At 41.9% G+C, this 19,918-nt stretch overlaps 1 protein-coding gene across 1 annotated transcript in view; it reads left to right on the forward strand.

Moving 5' to 3' along the window:
- The window catches only part of FEZ2 (fasciculation and elongation protein zeta 2), a 119,403-nt gene that overhangs the window by 52,993 nt on the left and 46,492 nt on the right, over positions 1-19,918 (forward strand). Inside the window, exon 5 of the mRNA XM_054993243.1 lies at positions 10,756-11,024. Within this exon, the coding sequence (XP_054849218.1) occupies positions 10,756-11,024 (269 nt within the window). The remainder of the gene's footprint in view (positions 1-10,755; positions 11,025-19,918) is intronic.

Below are 19,918 nucleotides of genomic sequence, written 5' to 3' on the forward strand. Positions count from 1 at the left end.
GGACTATTCATATAAGGTCAGAGCATTTGCAGACGACATAATGTTAATTGTAGAAGACCCACTGGAGAACATGCCAAAAGTGATAGACAAGATCAAGGAGTTTGGAGACTTGGCAGGTTTCTTCATTAACAAAAAGAAGTCAAAGATATTATGCAAAAACATGACTAAGCAGAAACAACAATTGTTAATGGAAACAACGGATTGTGAAGTAACTAGTAAGGTGAAATACCTGGGAGTTGAGCTGACTGCAAAAAATATAGATTTGTTCAAGAATAATTATGAAAAATTATGGACTCAGATAGAGAGAGACTTGATCAAATGGAATAGATTGAACCTGTCATGGTTGGGCAGGATTGCAGCAGTTAAGATGAATGTGTTACCAAGAGTAATGTTTTTGTTACAGACAATACCAATCATCAGAGACTCTAAACAATTTGAAAAATGGCAGAGGAAAATATCAGATTTTGTTTGGGCAGGCAAGAAGCCTCGAGTGAAAGTAAAAGTTTTACAAGATGCAAAGGAGAGAGGCGGAATGCAACTGCCCAATCTGAGACTTTACCATGATGCAATCTGCCTAGTTTGGCTAAAAGAGTGGATGACATTAAAGAATAAGAAACTATTAGCCCTAGAGGGATATAAAAAAATTTTTGGATGGCACGCATACCTATGGCATGACAAAGTAAAGGTCAACTCGATGTTCCTGCATCATTTTGTAAGGAGAAGTCTATTTACAATCTGGAAGAAGTATAGAACCTACCTACAAGAAGGAACCCCCTTGTGGGTGGTTCCATATGAGGTGATAGATCCGAGAGCTGTGGATAATGAACAACAATGTTTAACGTACAAAGAAATAACTAAGATTGAAGTATCTAAACTTAGAATAAAGACGCAAGAGGAACTATCACCTAACTATGATTGGTTCCAGTATAGACAGATTAGAGACTTATACAACTCAGACTTTGCAAAAGGGGGCATACGAACAGAGAACTCGGAACTAGAGCAGACCCTTCTTAAAGAAGACAAGAAAAGAATATCCAAGGTATACCAAGTATTGCTGAAATGGTATACTGAGGATGAGATAGTTAAAACACAGATGGTGAAATGGGCTATAAATTTCAATAAAGAAATAACAATGGAGGCATGGGAATACTTGTGGAAAACTACAATGAAGACAACGACATGTATCAATATTAAAGAGAACATTTTCAAAATGATCTATCGTTGGTACATGACACCAAAGAAGATTGCGCTAGGGAACTTGAATACTTCTAATAAATGCTGGAAATGTAAGAAACATGAGGGCTCCCTCTATCATATGTGGTGGTCGTGTGAGGTAGCTAGGCAGTTCTGGGGGGAAATAATAAGAGAAATGAGTGAAATTTTACAGTTTCAAATAAATAAGAACCCAGAACTCCTGCTGCTAAACTTGGGAATGGAGGGAATTCCAGCCCATCATAGGACGTTGATTTTTTATATGACTGCAGCAGCTAGACTTTTGTATGCGCAGAAATGGAAAGTACAAGAAGTACCAACTATTGAAGATTGGATCTACAAATTGCTGTATATGGCTGAAATGGACAAGATGACAAGAAAACTGAGAGATCTGGACTCAGGGCAGTTCAACACAGACTGGGAGAAGCTGAAACAATACCTGGAGAAGAAATGGGAGGTGGGAGGAAAACTGTGGCAGTTTGAGAACTACTGAAATATAATAAAAGTATAAAAGAGAGGGGTGACTTTACCGGGGGAGGAAGAGAAATGTGAATTTATAAGCAGTTAGATTAATTGATTGAGATATATATAGATATGTATAGGTCAACTGATAGAGAATAATTAATGATAAGGTTTAAACATGAGGATTGACTAACTAACAATATTTTCTTTCTTTGACAAGATTTATATGCACCAAACTGAATGTATAGAAGAGTTAAATTGATTGAGTATCTGAGGAGTTATATAGAATTACCATAAAAAGTTGAAATGAGTAATATATAGAGAACAAATCAAATTGTTTGATTTAAATGTGGGAAATTTTTATGGTTTATGATATATAGGTTTATATAGAATTACTCAAAACTGGAAAATGGGATAAATTGTTTGTCTAAAGACGTATAGTTTGGGTGTATAATAAGTAAAGGAGTTAAAGATGTACTGCTTAATATATTGGAGAATGTATATCTGTTTTAGACAGAGGAACTTAATAGAAGTAAGGGAAAAGGGACAGAGGGTGGGAAAGCTGTTGGAAGTCAACAAAAGGGGGGGAAAGGGAGGGGGTTAGAAAAGAAAAATTAGGGGAAAATTGACTGTAATGTAAAAATAAAAATGTTCTAACCCAATAAAAATTTTTCAAAAAAAAAAAAAGGAAAGAGGTGTTACAGCAATGCCATGATGCCCGCACGGCAGGCCATTTTGGTTATCTAAAAACTTTACATTTGGTTCGAAGGCAATTTTGGTGGCCAGGAATGAGAAGGGATGTGTCACAATATGTGTCTTCCTGTCCTACTTGCATTATGGCCAAGCCTAGAAGGGGGAAGCCTGGACTGCTACAGCCCCTGGAAGTTCCCAATCGGCCTTGGGAAGTGATCTCTATGGATTTTATCACTGATCTACCCCCCTCAAAAGGTTGTACTTGTATTCTAGTAGTGGTGGATTTGTTTTCCAAACAAGCTCATTTCATTCCATGCACCTCCGTTCCTACAACTAGAAAGCTAGCCAGTTTGTTCATGAAACATACTGTAAAACTTCACTCTTTTCCTTCCAAGCTGATTTCGGATCACGGTGGACAGTTCGTTGCCAACTTTTGGCAGGAGCTTTTACAACTGGCGGGCATTGAACAAGGATTAAGCTCCGCCTACCATCCCAAGAGTGATGAGCAATCTGAATTTCCAGCAGGATAACTGGACCGACCTGATCCATTTAGCAGAATATTCATATAACAATTTGGTCCACAATTCCACAGGAGAAACACCTTTTAAAATTGTGCATGGCTATGAAGAAGTCACGTTTCCGTTTGACTTACAACCAGAAAGCAAGCAAGCCGGAGACTTAGGAGATTGGTGGGCCACCATCTCCAAGCAATGAACATTAATTCAAAAGATTCTGGCCAAAGCGAAAGCGGATTATAAAAAGTATGCTGATCGCCATCATGTGGAGCAGTGGGAATTGCAACCTGGAGAAAAAGTCTGCATCTCCACCAAAAACTTTAAAACAGAGCAAGTCAGCAAAAAATTAGGCTTGAAATATTTGGGACCCTTTGAAATCTAAAAAGTCATAAACGGGGTGACTGCAGAACTCGAACTCCCAAAGAATCTACGCCATATACACCCCATGTTTCACATCAGCCTACTGAAAAAGGCACCACCCCCAGATGAATGGCATCCCGAACAACCGATACCCCACCGAACTCTTATTGATGGCCAAGTACATTATGAAATAAAGGAAATCTTGGACTCAAAACGCAAACATAATTATTTCTTTTACCTAGTTAGGTGGAAAGACTTTGAGGAGGGGTACAGAGAATAGGTGGAAGCTTCTCAATTCAGAGCCCCAAGGCTCCTCGCTAAGTTTCATTCTAGGTACCCTGAAAAGGCGGGACCAGAAGGGTGAGAGGAGGGGCCTTAAGGGGGGCAGAATGTCAGGATCTGTCATATTTTAGGTTCTTAGCCTGAGTTATGCCATATTAAATGGGTAGTTGTTAGTCTTTCTCTCCCTCCAGGTCCAGGTGTTATTTTGACCGCGCTTTCCATGGGAGAGAATACTCTTATCTGTTTCCACAGCCAGAGACCTTGACGAGCCGAGCCTTCCCACAGCAAAGTTCTCATCGCCCTGGAAGATGGGGGGAGGCTGGGAATGAAGGGTTTGATGTATCACATGTTGTGCTTTCTTTTCCCATTCTCGACAATTCCTGGGCCTTGGAATATGGATACTTGTATCAGAGCCTAGTCTTTCAATAAAACCTTTTGAAATCAAGAAATTGTGCTTCTTGCAGAAGGGGGAGACGAACTCTAGATAACAGGGATTCCATAGTCTGACACTGGGTGATTCCGCACGAATGGTTTTCCCTGCTTCAGCTTCTAAATGACCTCGATTTTTTCTTGTGTTTCCACACGTGGGAAGGCAATCCTAGCAGCAGATTCGAAGTCACTGCACGTTTTGTCCGTTTTTTTTTCCATCCTGCTTTCCCCTGATTTATTTGTCCATGCGCAGCAGATTAGGGATTTTAATCATGCGGAATTCTTTATCCGGTGTTCTCCCCACCCTTGCTCTTTTCTCTCGCCCTTCGAATCAACTTAATTTGATTGGCCAATCATGTTTTCTAAGCTACACCCAGTACCCTTTCCCTTCCCCTCATTTTTAAAATTTTTTTTTTTAAAAAACGTTGCGTCGTTTCTACAAATCTATGCAGAAACATATCCTGTGTCACATAACAACAGCTGAACCAACCAACAAAAGGGAACCACTTCCTGGAGTATACAAAACCGAAAGAGCACGCAGGCTCAAGGAAGTTCCAAAGCACACACAATAGATACGGTGTAATTATAATAATGAATCTCATACAGTCCCGAACTCACTACAACATGACGCCCAATATACGGACTAATGAAATACAAAATCAAATGTATTTCCGGTTCAAATTAACCTTCATTAGTACAAATTCAATGTGCACCGCTCATGCGGGATATATATACACCCAATGTCCAAAAATGGTCAGTAGTAGCAGCAATGCCACGATATAGTAATAGTGGCTGTTAACTTCACTGAAAGCAGTGTCCACGGCGACGAGTTCAACCGGTCTATTTCACTTTTACTCGTTTCAGCCCACTTCCTTCTTCAGGCCATTATTTCTATAATAAACCATAATGTGGTAAGCTGCTAACAAAAGCCTGTCCGTACAAACATGTAACAAAATTGTACAATTATATACTTGCCATGATGGCAAGTGAAAGAAACCGGTTGAACTCGTCGCCGTGGACACTGCTTTCAGCTTTTATTGCTTCTGTGTAACCTATGGACATATATACGCTGTAGTTATGATTTCTCATTAAAAAACTTTGACTCGAGAGAGGTTGGATTTCTTGCTGCAAGGGGGGAGTCAGCTCCAACGTATCCTGTTCTCCATAGACTGACAAAGTTGCTGAAGATGCAGCACCAGGTGGGAGCCAAGAAATCTCATCCTGACGCGGGGGGTAAAGAGAAAAGGCTCTCCCGAACCAGTGCCCAGGAGTCCAAGACGGCAAGTCACTGGAAGAGAGGGCAGTGTCTACGATGTGGGGGGCACATGCCATTTTGCCTCTGAGTGCCCTGAGAACACAGAAAGAGCAGCAGAACGGAGCTACGCCATGAGGAGACCTCCCCCACCAGCTCCCAATACACCAAAGAAGCCCACCAAGAAAAGAAGCGAAGTGGCGACCAACCTCCACGCCGAGGCTCAGAGGGATCAAGCGAAGACCCATCGGAAGAGGAGGAGCGCCCTATCCAGCTGGCGGGAAACACTACCGACCTGCCGTGAAGAGGTCCTGGCGGCAGGTCCAGGAGGGATTAACACCTAATGAGGTGAAACCTAAAGGGACCCTATTTTATATACCAGTGATTTTAGTAAATCCCAAAACAGGGACTTACATATGAGTGCGGGTGTTGCTAGACCCGGGATGCACTCTGGATTTAATTACCCCTGTGTTAGTCACGGGGCTGGGGTTGGACGTGTGCAAATTGGACCACCCCATAGTATTTGAACAGATGGATGAGTCCCGGATGAAAGGGGGCCCCACTACTTACGCAACGGAATTGGTCCCTCTGGGGATGGGGAACCATTGGGAAGCCAGGACTTTTGTTGTCAGCACAGCCACTAAATTCCCTTTAGTGTTGGGATCACAATGGCTTTGGGACCACGACCCATATGTAAGGTGTGCTACAGTTTAACATAGAAAACTGCCTTGACCATGTGTGGAGAGCAGAGTGGGGCAAGAAGGCACCCCCCCCCCTTTAAAGGCGGTTCTGCTTACAAAAGAGGAATTAGAGCAGATTCCCCCCAAATATCAGGACTTAAATTAGGTGTTTGATGAAAAGGAAGCGGATGAGCTCCCCCCCGCCCCCCCAGACCTACGGACTGTGCTATCAAATTGATCCCCGGGCAAAAGCTGCCGAAAGGGAAATTGTACTCCATGAACCAGGGGGAGAGGGAAGAACTGAGACAGTTCATTGACAAAAACCGGGCGCGAGGATTCATCAGACCGACCAGCTCCCCCCATGACGCACCAGTGTTGTTTCACAAGAAGAAAGATGGGGGTTTAAGACTGTGCACTGACAGTCAGGGCATTAATGCAGTGTCAATGTCAAATGCCTACCCCCTCCCTCTCATCAGAGACTTATTGAGCGTGGTGTCTCAGGGAAAAATCTTTTCAAAATTGGACTTGAAAGATACTTCCGGGTACAAATAAGGGAGGCGGATGAATGGAAGACAGCATTTAACACCCCTTTGGGACAATTTGCATACACTGTGATGCCTTTCAGATTACAAGGGGCCCCTGGGGTGTTCATGAATTTAATCAATGAAACCTTACATGACTACCTGTACAGAGGAGTGGTTGCTTACTTAGATGACATTTTGATTTATTCTAAAGATTATGAGTCACATGTCCAGTTGGTCCGACAGGTACTGAAAGCTCTGCATGATAACAACCTGCCTGTAAAACTGTCCAAGTGTGAATTTCACAAGGAGGAGCTGGATTTTCTGGGCTATAGAGTTTTGATGCAGGGATTAAAAATGGATCCTGCAAAAATTCAAGCAGTAGTGGGTGGGAATCTCCCAAGACCAGGAGGCAGTTACAATCGCTCCTGGGTTTTGGCAACTTTTACAGACCCTTCATAAAGAACTTTGCTCAAATATTGTTGCCTCTCACTGACCTGTTAAAAACCAAAGGAAAAGGGCCACAAGGAAATAAACCAAGCGCCAAATTAGCTTGGACTCAAGAATGCCAAGAGGCATTTGAGCAATTTAAAAAACTGTTCAGCCAGCACTACAGCACCCAGATGAAAACCATAAGTTTATTGTACAGGTGGATGCTAGTAACGTTGCCATGGGAGGGGTACTGTTGCAAGCCGATAATGAGGGGAAACTGCACCCTTGTGCTTATGTGTCCAAAAAATTCTCTGAAACTGAACCCACTGCGCAATCTGGGACAAAAGCCAGTGCAGTTAAATTGACGCTGTCTACCTGGAGACATTGGCTAGGGGGGGGGGTCAAAGTACCTTTTGAAGTATGGACAGATCATAAAAACCTAGAAGCATTAAAAACACCGTGCAAGCTCGGCGCCAAGCACCTAAGGTGGGCGGAGTTCTTCTCCAAATTCAATTTCACACTGAAGCACCTCTCCAGCGAATCTAACTTTCTGGCAGATGCTTTATTACGCATGCCCCAACATGAACACCAGAGGGAGGAATAAACATTATATTTTAACCAACCCAGTTGGGAGGGGCTGTAATCACCAGAAGCCAATCCCAGCAAGTGAAACAAGATACCATTCCCACAGGCTGGGAGGAGACTGAGGAGGGGGACGCCCTGCCAAAGACATACTGCAAAGAGGCAAATCTGGAGGCTGGTACAGGCAAGGGAAATTGTACATTCCAGCCAGTTTAAGGGGGGAAGTGTTGAAGCAATGTCGCAACTCCAAATTAGTCAGGCATTATGGATATTTAAAAACACTGCTCCTAATACAGAGACAATTTTGGTGTCCTGGCATGAGAAAAGATAATTCGCAATATGTTTCTGCCTGCCAAGTATGCTTAATGGGGAAAACTAGAGGAGGCAAGACGCCTGGACTGCTATGGCCCCGAGAGATCCCCCCTCTCGGCCATGGGCAGTGGTTTCCGTGGATTTTATCATCAACCTTCCCCCCTCTAAGGGAAAGACTATAATTTTGGTGGTGGTGGATTTATTTTCTAAACAAACTCATTTCATTCCTTGCTCTGAAATGCCCACCGCAAAGAGACTGGCCAATCTATTCATGCAGCACATGGTAACACTGCACTTGTTTCCTGATAAGGTAATCTCAGATTGCAGAGAACAAGTCGTTGCCACCTTCTGGTGGGAGCTATTAAAAGTAGTGAGAATTGAACGGGGGCTCAGCTCCGCCCATCATCTCGAGATGGATGGTCAAACCGAAATGGTTAATCAAGTACTGTAACAGTTCTTTATATGTTATATCAATTACCAACAGGATAATTGGACCAACTTTCTAGTTTTTGCTGAATATTGTTATAACAACACTGTCCACGCATCCACAGGCAACTCCCCTTTCATGGTGGCTCAAAGATATGAAGACACAGCGATGCCGTTTACCCAAACCCCAGAAACTAAGCAACCAGGTGACCTGGGGGAGTACTGGACTAAATTGACAAAACAATGGGATATAATTTAAAAGACTCTTGAAAAAGCTAAAGTGGATTACAAAAAATATGCTGATAAAAAGAGATCAGCTCCTTGGGAGTTACAAATGGGAGACTATACATCTCTACTAAGCACTTATGGGGAGAGCAGCCAAGCAAGAAGCTAGGCTGGAAATTCTTGGGCCCCTTTCCGATCACAAGGATCATAAAACTACCCAAGAACTTAGAGAATATCCACCGGGTTTCCATTTTAGCCTCCTGAAGAAAGCTCCCTCTCCTGACAAATGGCATCCAGACTGCGGGATTCCCCCCTTCGTGGATGGACAGCAACACTATGAAGTCAAAGAAATCCTGGACTCAAAGCTAAAACAAGGAGTATTGTTTTACTTAATACGTTGGATGCATTTTGATGAGGGGCAGAGGGAGTGGGTGAAAGCCTCTGATGTAAACATCCCAAAACTGATTCACAAATTCCATAAAGCTTACCCTCATAAACTGGGACCCGTGTAAGGGGGGGGAGTTGATTTTGGAGGAGGCAGTATGTCATGTATGCCGGTCTGCAGTACATTCCACGTGTATGTTATGTACAACCTATTAATCCTTTGACACTATGGAGAGTTCTGAGTACTTTTCAATGCCTGTTATTTGGATGTTTCATTGTATTATCTCTGCTTTGAAGTTAAACACTTTCACTTCTGTAGCCAACGGCCTTGAGGCCAGATGCAGCTAGTCTGAATTGTATCTACCCTGAGAACAGGGATGATTTCATACCCAATTTGCTATTGTTGCTTAACATAATCTAAACTCTGATACTTTTTGTCTCTGGTGTTCGCGCGTTAGTAGCAACAGGCTACTAATCTGGGGCGGGACATTAACCTGTAACTAACCATGCTTTCCCTCAATACGTCACTTCTGCCAATTCCACTGTCTGGGTGCCTTGAACCTGATAGATCTCTAATAAAAAGTTACTTCAACCAAAACACCTGTGTGATTGATGTGGAGAACTTGGGGATTTACTTGCCAAGGACTGACAAGCAGGACCGGCAGCTACTTAAGTACCTGGCTGCTGGACTTGAGAGATGTCAGGGTCTGTCATGCTAGGAGAATGCAACCTAAGTAACGCCATATTAATTCCTGTAGTTGTTTAGTCTTTCTCTCCCTCCAGGTTCCTTCAAGTGCCGGGAGAGGATGCTGTATCTTATCTGTTTTCTTCTCTGTCGACCTTGATGAGTCAGCGTTCCCACAGAGAAGGATCCTGCTATGTGAACTCTGGGGGGAGGCTGGGATCTGAGGATTTGATGTGTAGCAACTTTCGTTTTGTAACTCATTCCTAACAAAGCTTGTGTTCAGCTAGGACTATCTTGGTTCTAGAGTGTGGACCTCTGGGCCTGAATGCTGTCTTTCTAATAAACCTTTTGAAATCAAGAGACTTTGGCTTCTTGCAGAAGGGAAGAAGGCAGACTCAGGCTAACTGGGATGCCACAGCCTGATAAGGGAAAACTGCTCCCCCAAGGTCCAGAGCCAGGCCCTGCCCCTGAGCCGGTCATCCCTGGCTGCCTCTGATAGGGCAACCAGGGATTTGAATGCTATTGGCCAAGGGCCCACCCGGGGAATGCCCGGCGGGCCCTCCAACATGGCGGCCGCCATGCTCCGTCCCTCTCCTCTCCCCCAACCTGGTCCCAGGTAAGTCTGAAGGCCCGTCGATTCTCTTCAACAATGACTAGTGATGGTATTAATAAAAAGATTTAAAGGTCTTTGGCAATTACTAGACTTGAAAGGGTGAGGAAATGTTTTTCCCTTTGCAGTTTTCTACTACCTGAATTCTTGTGGCACAATTTAAGCAAGAGTGATGTATTTTATTTATTTGTCTGGCAGGTTATGAGTACCTTTTTGAGGCACTCAGAAAGGGATTATTGTTCATTGTACTTTAACAGCAAGATGCAACCCTAGAGACACCTTAAAGACCACCAAGATTTTCAGGTTCTGAATTTTTGAGACTTAAAGCTCCTTTCTTCAGACACCTTCAGAAGAAGTGAGTTTTGATTCTTGAAAGCTTAAACTCTGACAATCTTTGTGGTCTTTAAGATGACTCTAGGCTTGCATCTTGCTGGTCTCCTGCAGACCAACACTGCTATGCACTGCTATACACTATGGCGACTGGTATCTTTCAGAGATGTTTATCCTTTGTTGCCCAAAGAAAGGGAAAGTGTGTTTTATTCATTGAACAAAAAAAGGATGAATGAAAGCTTGCCATTTGTTAGATTCTGAGCATTGCAGTCATCACTTGATCTTGTGAAAACAGAAGTACTGAAATTCCAATCAGTCTTTTTATGGACATTATTTTACATAATGTTATTTCTTTGAAAACAGGAGTAAAAAAACTGTCTGTGGCTGAATTAAATGACCTGTTAGAAGAGACTGAGACAGCCATCAAGGACTATTCTGAAGAACTGGTGCAGCAGTTGGCACTACGAGATGAACTGGAATTCGAGAAGGAAGTAAAGAATAGCTTCATATCAGTTCTTATCGAAGTACAAAACAAGCAAAGAGAACAAAAGGAAATGGCAAAGAAGAAGAAAAAGCTGAAAAATGGCAGTCCTCAGAATGGCAAGCAAGAGAGAGGTCATATGCCTGGAACAGTAAGAATCCTCTGTCTATAGAAATTTCTGTCAAATTTTAACTCTAGGGGATAGTTTGCTATTTATACTTTACCCATTAAGGACATATTAATCATCCTGAGTAACAGAAAGGAAACTTTAACGCAGACTCTTAAGGATAATTGTGTTTCAATTCCCCGTAATTATTGCTACTGTAATAGGGACTTTTTCAGAGCTTCTGATGAGCAGCTGTGGGATTTTCAAGATGTCACAATCCAGATATTTTTAGAGCAGATGTTGTCTGTATTAATAACCACACCAACTACTCTGTTCTAGTGAGGTTATGCACAATCTTTCACCTGTACCTGCAACTCTTAGAAATAAAGTATGATGATATGGCTGTGGAATTCAGACTTTGAAGGGAAACATTACAATCTAATTATATAAGTACAGAGCTACTCCTCTAATCTATTACTATCAACAGCAGCACAACACACATTCGTTTCTAGAGTTACTGACTTTAGAGGTTCTTTCTTATCAACATCGAAGTCATCCAAGTACATTACTATAACAGTCCTCACATGAACAGAGTGTTGGAAAGCAATTGTCTATGCACTTCCATCAGTACATGCGAAGTTGCAGCATTTGTTCAATTAATTGGTTGGATTAATTTGGTAAAAGCATTTTGTTCAGTGAAAAAGGGTCTTCAATTAGGAAACACCTTTACAAATGTATTATTTTTCATGTGTCTACTTTTTAGATCTGATAATGTTATGTTCTACCTTAGAAGTGTTGTAATACTTTTCCTGATTTGAAAAAAAACCGTGAAAGCTGTAGATACGCTTGTAATATAAAAGTTATTTAAAAATTACCAAAAAGCCATAAAATTCAAATATGTATAAAAAATAGCAGGTGACAGATGGTAAAGGCTTTTTTTCTTTCTCTTTCTCTCTCCCACATATGGGAAGGAATGCCTTTTTGACGGTAATGCCCAACATTTGTATCACCTAAGAGAAAAAAGAGCATGCTTTTTCTTCAAATTCTGTTTATTTGCAAATATGTGCAGATTTATTCAAATGATTATGGTTCATATGATTGACTAACATTTCTGTAATTAACTGACTGATGTTGTAGGGTAAACATATAAGAATTAGACATGGGCATGAATCGAAATATGAATTTCATCAAATTTCATGATGAATTGGGCCCATTCATGTATCGCGAAACAGTGTTTTGTGGGGTTGTGTTTTTCACGAAATCCACGACTTTTTGAGCCGATTTGTTTGATTCATGAATGCTTCGTGATGCCAGACAGGCTGGCACTGATCCATTGATTCCCTAGGCAATATAGGCCTGGAATGTCTGCAGACCTTTTGTTGCCATGGAAACCTCAATCAGCCCACATAACCTTGATAGGCAGCTCTCCCTGCCAACCTAAGAGCTGAGCAATGCGGGTCTGTGCAAGTTTACCTGCAGTCAGAGACTCCTTCCCCTCTCTGTTTCCCTTCTCCATTTTTAAGAATGTGATGGTGGAGTTGCAGCGGCAACAGCAGCCCCAGCAGCTCCTTCTGCTGCTGCTTGCTGCTTGCCAGCTTCAGGAACCCTTCCCTGACTCTCTACCTCCCGTCCTCCTGCTGCTCTGACATGCCTTCCCGCCCCCAAGCTCCCTGGAGCGAATCCTGAGCAGATCTGCTCTGCTTGGCTTTTCCTTTAAGAACTTGGAGGCAGGGGGGAAGGGCATGTCAGAGCAGCGGGAGGACAGGAAGGTCAGCAAAGAGAACTTGAAGAGAAGAAAACCCAAGCAGATCCACTCCGCTTGACTTTTCTTCTAGCAACGGCAGAAAGCAGAAGGTCGGGGACGGGAGGGAAAAGTCAGCAAAGAGAACCTGAAGAGAGCTACTTGGAGGGTGGCTGGAGGAGAGCCTGCTGAAGTCTCCCTGCAAGTTTGGCATCTCTGGGTATGGGGGGCCGTTGAAGTGCCCCGGGTTCTAATGAATCACGAAACTAACGAATCATATCACAAAATGGAGCAATTTCATGGAAAGTTCATGTTCCATGATTCGTGGAATGCGATGAAACATGAAACTCATTTTGTTTTTTCCCGTTTTGTGCCCATCTCTAATGGCTTAAAAATCTGTGGCACAGAGGAAGTTGTGTATGCATGGGGCATTTGTAGTGAAGGTCAACCCCAGGTAGTCCTGCTTGCATTATCAATCCCTTCGCTCTCTTCCTCTTATATTTTGAGGGAAGAAAAGCACCTGAGTGGGGCTTTCAAGGGAGGAGATATTGGCATGAACACCCCAGCTCATATTTTACTTTCTCAGTTCAGTGAGGCTGCTTTCCCCCAATGGAGGATTTTTAAACACACTGACAGAGACTGAGCATTCTTCTTACTTCCATTCAGTGTGTTTGTTTGTATCAACTGCTGTCTGAAAAGATTGGGAACAGGAGGTGGTTGGCTATGACTTAAAAGGCTTACCTCAATACAGTTATACTGTATATTGTAAGATCTGATCCAAAGCTTAAGTGCCACAGTTCGCCATTCTTTTAATCTTACAGTTGTTATCTATTTTCTTAATTTGCATTCAAAGCAAACTTAAATATATATTCTTTTATATCAATAGATATAATTTATCAGTTATTGCAGTATTGCTGTCAGAAAATTACCAACCTATTACTTCCATAGTTTTATACAGATTTAATATTGATGTATCATCTGCTTAATGCATTGACATTGCCTAACATTTTTATAAATTGTATGTATGCTATCCTCTTTTTTATTGATGGCATAAAAAGTCAGTGATGCTACTGAAGAATGAACAGCTGAAATCATCGTAGTAGTTCAACTGTGGGCTACATGGAGGTCTAGGTTGCTTTAACCATTACCTGCTACGGCAGATGCTATATTACTGCAAAGGCAAAACTGCCACTGGATGCTGAATGGAAGGCTGGGGGATTGAAGCCTAATCCATACCTCAATCCACCATGCCAGTATCTTCTGCTTGATTGGGGGAAGAAACTGTCTGAAATTGTTATGTTCCAATCACTTTATGAAATTCAGCTCTACTTTATGGCCTCTCTGCCATGGACAATCAAACTATGAAAAACTTTGTGCCTCTAGTATGTCGTAGTAGAAAAAGTTGCAAGTGGGTAGCCATGTTGGTCTGTAATGGAAGAGCAAGATTCAGGGCAAGTAGTATTTTAAAGACGAACTAGATTTCCAAGGTATGAGCTTTCGAGAGTCCAAGTCCCTTCATCAGATAGTAGAAAAGGTTTCAGCAGATATGAATGTACCAAAATAGATAAACAAAAGCCAAATCTGGCAAAATGTTCTCTTCGATTAAACTCATCAAAGTACGAGTCTCAGGCCCATAATACTCCTGCTTCCTTTCCTTGTCTACTTCTTTCTTGCAATAAGCTCACAGGCGATCTTTTCACTAAGCCCTGTGTGAGATGTTCTGTCACCTCACTATTTAATTGTTCATACTCAGGCCAGCAATAGTTTTTTTCTACTCCCTTCCTTTTAATATATGTACTCAATTCTGCCCTATTTCATTAGCTTTTCTTTCCTCAACTCCTATGTTTTCTGCCCTCATTATCTCAGATTTCTGTCTCCTCTACCTGCACAGCAGCCACTGGACACTGGGTTTGTCAGTGTGTCATCCACCTAAAGAAGCACCTAGAGGCTGTCTAGGTCAGTACTGGCTTCTAGATGCTGAAACACTTTTCAGAGTTGGAAAGGAATTACCACAACACATGTCTCTCTCTTTCCCTGACCCCCAATGCCAGAGAACTGTTTGAACAAGAGAGATCCTGCCATAGATTCTAGTAAAATGTGTGTCTCCCCCCCCCCCCGCCCCAATTAAAATTTGTAGTAGTTTTTTTCCTAGAGGGGCCCAAAAATCCAGCAAGAATTCCAGTCTCAACAGAATTTATCACAAAGCAAAATTATACTGCTTATTACATAAATGTTCACAGTCAAATTATTAAAGTAAACTGCTATATGCTTAAGGGCAGTTCTAAGGCTAGTGATATGTTCATCTGACTAAAAAATCAGCTTACAGTCAGTCTCTTTTGCAAACAGTCTTTGCTGAAATGGCTTTATTTTTAAGAATTTATAATAGCTGTTTGTTGCCTTTAGTCTGCTAATAGTACAACTCAATTTATAATAGACTCGACCATATTAGACCCATAATTAGAACCATAATAGACTCAACCATATATCAGCTATTAGAATGTATCAGCTTGCCAAATTAATTATGGGTTCAGGTAAAGATTTTAATTCAAACCCCAGTGCACTCAGGTCCTGGTATGAGTTACATCATTGGCATATATTGAATTGCTCAGGATTTGAATACTGCCTCCAAAGAGGCATCTGACGTTGTGGGGTGGCCCAGTCTTGCTGGATGTTATGCATACTGGTGACTTCTGAGCAGGCCCAGTTTTGATACATTTCATATCTCGAGTAATAAGTCCAAGATTCTATAGGTTGGTGGGGGGAAATCTCACCACAAGCTCTCTGCTTAAACATTCAGATGATGATTCTTTGTTCTGGTGCCTCCCTCAAAAATAAATCCAAGCAAATAATTTTGAAAAATAAATCATATTTAAGGTTCATATTAAAAGAAAAGGGTTTGTTAAAAGTGCAAGTTGTGGAAGTGTTTAAAACAGTTTTATCTTTTTAAATATATAGAAATTATATGTTGCCTTTGTAAGATAAGTGATGATATTTTCTAAAAGTAGCACTTGGCAAGTTTTAGCTTGCAGCTGGGAAAAAAATGCCCACGAAGCTATATATGTTGCTATGAAAAGATTAGAGTGCTTTTAATAATACACACATAAATAGTATTTGTAAACACATGCATTGGCTAGGAGATTGTTCCATGAGAAGCTCTTTAGGAGAAAACAGAAACCTGTGTGCCATAAAGTAATGTCGAGCTTTTTAAAGGTCAGTCAGCTCTTCACAGAAGTATCCAGATTCCACCCCCCCTAAAAAAATGTCTGCATTGGCTATGTTTCAAGGCTCAGCTAATTATACAGACACCCACTGCTGACACAGACAAGGTCCCAGTCTGTTTCCTACTGCCCTTGGATATATTTGAGAGAGAGAAGCAGCATCTCTGTGCAGGCACCACATACCTGATATCGTCTGCCAAAATGTACTCAGATAAAGATATCCAAGTACTAGCTCTAAGAATTAGGAATGTTTTGACATAACATTGCATCCTTGGAGCCCTTTTTCCTACCAAAAAGTTTGGGAGGTCTATAGAGAAAGGTAGAGATATAGTTGTGAAGTAACCTGTTAACATGCCTTCCGCAAAATTCTTGCAGGAATGCCCCACAAAATCCTGCCGGGAAGGGGGACCCCTGAGAAGAGGATGGTGATGGGAGGGGACAGCATTTTGGCCTACTGTAAGAAAATCACCTATGGGTGGAAATGTTTAGTCTGGATCCAAATTTGAGTGTTTACAATGTTTAACTATGGTTGTCTGCATTAAAGGGTATATTGCTTCATTAAAGGTGTCTGTTTTGTGACATGTAATATGCTCAGCACAAAATATCGTAACTGTCAGTAACCCTGTGTTCATGAAGTTACTCTGATTTTTGCTAAAGAACAAAAATATTCTTTTCTTAGCTGCAGTTACATTTATTCACACTCTGTCTTCTACCTTGCTTGCACCCTCAGAAAATTCTTACTAATAGCCTTTACATTTTTCTCTGCCCCCCCTTCTTTCCTGCCATGTTCTTGCTCCCTATAGCGCTTCAGCATGGAAGGAATCTCAAATGTTATTCAGAATGGCTTCCGTCAAACGTTTGGAAACTCAGGTGGAGAAAAACAGGTGCTGGGCTTCCTCTGACTATTTTCTCATGCTGTCCTTTCTATCTTTATATAAATAAAGGCCTTAAAAGTTCAGACTTGTAGGATTTTCAAAGTTTGATGTACTTACTTGTATCTTCCTTGCCTTCAAGGCTACAATCTTTTTGCAAAGGTTTTCTTTCCTCAGCAGTTAAAGATCAGGCAAGCCTTGATATGCACAGAAAAAAATGAACAGTTTTTCCCAAGGGGTCATTTAACTTATCAAAATAAAAAATAGGCATCAGCATAATTCATTCTTGAAAAGAACTGCAAGCATAAGAAAGCAGCAGCAGAAGGTCATGTCAATTTAAATATTTCACGTCCGGAAAGTAAAAAGATACAAAAATAGTGTTCTGGCGTCTTCCATAATGTTAAAAGCACTGTTGTATTTGAGGACCCATAATAAAGAAAAAGGAATAATCCTTTTCATTTATTAGGGATTTTGTGATTCTGCATTATGATGCTTTTTTGTATTTTTAAGTCACCAGCTGGAGGTTGTGCATCATCCAGATATAATGTTCATGAAATATATTACAGAAGGGATCCTTTGGACAATAGTTAACTGCTGATGCTAAATATAATGAATGGTGGATTTTACAACTTTTCTCCAGGAGATTCCATATTACGTCACAACTGAGGGGTTTTTTTTACATTCTTTTGTTACATAGCTAATTTAATAGATCGTAGTATACTTTTGGACAGTAGTAGTATTCAAGTGCTAGTACTGTATCACAAAAATCCTAATGTTAACTATTTTTGTATGTATGCATTTTTGGTTGGCACTTGCATGCCATTGTGTGTGAATCTGGTTTACAGGTGAAATGGTTGTACATGTTTTCTTGTAAATTGTTTCAGGAAAGCAGTGTTTCGTATATTTAAAGACTGAGGTAGAACCTGTACAGATAGGTGTTACCTTACGTACATACAGGTGTTACCTATCCATAAACCCTATATCATCATTTTGGATTGTACTTTAAGAAAGTCACTGCTTTGCTTTGCTGTTAGCAACATGAATAGCTTAAGTAGTAAATGAGTATTTATAGCAGACAGTTTTTGTCACAATAGGGATCAAGGTGGACAAAATCATCTTTGTACAGTTCTATAAGTGGACAGATTTAAAGTGTGAAGAGCATGCTGAGGAGCATGTTGTAAAGGTGGCCAGTTGCTCATTAAGGAGCAGATCTTCCCCAGTCTTCTACCCTGTCCAGTTCAGGCAAGACTAGGTTACTCAGCTGCCTTCAAGTTAGCTACAGTGACCAAGAGTAAGAAGGCCAGACACCTTCAAAGGCAGTTTATTCACAATAAACTGCTTCAGATCCACACCTGGTGGATCCACTGGTGCCTGGCTGATCCACTGGTGCCCCAGACATGGGGCTCTGATAATATGCTAGGATTACCCAGGAATTCCCTTCCCCCCAAAGATTTCCCCAGGCCCAATGGCATCTGAGACTCGAGTTTTGCCTGCTCAGGCATTATATGTTCTGAAAAGCCTTTCTGGCCCTCCCTGCAAGGCCTCGGTGGGAACTGGCATGCTCTACCTTCTCTGTCAGCAGAGGTAGCCCCCTCCCCCAGTGGTGGGAATGGCCTCACATTTTAGCACCTCGGCAGGAGGCTCAAAGCTGCAAGATTGCTCTCCAATGTAATAGGAATGCTGCAATTTGCTCAGTACACTGGTTTCCTGCCTTTTCTGAGTGCCTTTGATTGGTCACAGCAGGGCTTCAGGTGTCCCTCAAATTCCCTTTCTGCCATGCCTGCCTAATCCTCTTGCTTCACAAGCAGGTCCAGACCCCCAGGGATTTGTGCCTTGGCAATTTTCCACTCCGTAGTGGGAGAAATCCAAGAAAGCAATGCAAGAGAGCAGGCACCATAAGAGGCAGTGTTCAGATTCCTCAGGATGTCCCCCATATGCTAAAAACAGGCCTCGGCAGACACACAGAGGATGCTTTGTTCTCTTCCTGGTCATCAGCTGATTCTGCAGATTTCTTTCCAGACTCCAACATGGTGTCCAAGGGAATAGGCCAGTGATGGCAAACCTTTTTGAGCCCGAGTGCCCAAACTGCAACACAAAACCAACTTATTTATTTCAAAGTGCCAACACTGCAATTAAACCTGAATACTGAGGTTTTAGTTGTCCGAACTAATTAACATCTTTCATCTTAAAAGAAAAACACAATAAGAGAGCTTTCAATGATACAGTTCTTTATTGGAAAAAAAAATAAACTCTAGTAAATGAAAAAAATTATTACAGTGATACATTGTATGCATAGCCTGAAGTCAGGTAATTTATATAAACGTTTTAAATAATTGTGTGCAGGAGTCATTTCCTAGAAAAAGAACTGCAGGAACTCATTAGCATATCTCATTAGCATATGCAACACCCTTTGACATCACCGGAAGTGTGTCAGAAGGCAACATCCACCCCTCAGGCCCCTTTCCCCAAAAATCTTCAGGTATCTCCTTAAAGCAGAATGAACTCAGAGCAGCTTACCCTCCTCTAGAGACCCAGCCCTGCTTGCATGCATGCATGTACTCACTCACTTCCTCTCACAAGTCACAAATGAAAATAAAGCAGCAGCGCAGAATGAATTCAAAGAAGACCAGCCCCACTCGGCTTGCACTCATTCTCTCCCCCCCCCTTCACGAGTCACAAATGAAAATAAAGCAGCAGAGCAGAATGAATTCAAAGAAGACCAGCCCCACTTGGCTTGCACTTATTCTCTCTCTCTCTCTCTCCCCCACACGAGTCACAAATGAAAATAAAGCAGCAGAGCAGAATGAATTCAAAGGAGACCAGCCCCTCTCGGCTTGCACTCATTCTCTCCCCCCCCCCACAAGTCACAAATGAAAATAAAGCCGCAGAGCAGAATGAATGCAAAGCAGCTTACGTTCCTTTGGAGCCCAGCCAGGAGGAAAAGGAATTACGTGGGTGGGGACAAAACCCATGTGACCTCTTTTCAGATTACTGGAACGGCATTCCACCTCCAAATGAGCCCTGGCTCGCGTGCCCGCAGAGGGCTCTGCGTGCCAGCTGTGGCATGTGTGCCATAGGTTCACCATCGCTGAAATAGGCCATTTAGAG

Source organism: Eublepharis macularius, chromosome 1, assembly GCF_028583425.1.
Source record: "Eublepharis macularius isolate TG4126 chromosome 1, MPM_Emac_v1.0, whole genome shotgun sequence".
Classification (NCBI taxonomy): domain Eukaryota; kingdom Metazoa; phylum Chordata; class Lepidosauria; order Squamata; family Eublepharidae; genus Eublepharis; species Eublepharis macularius.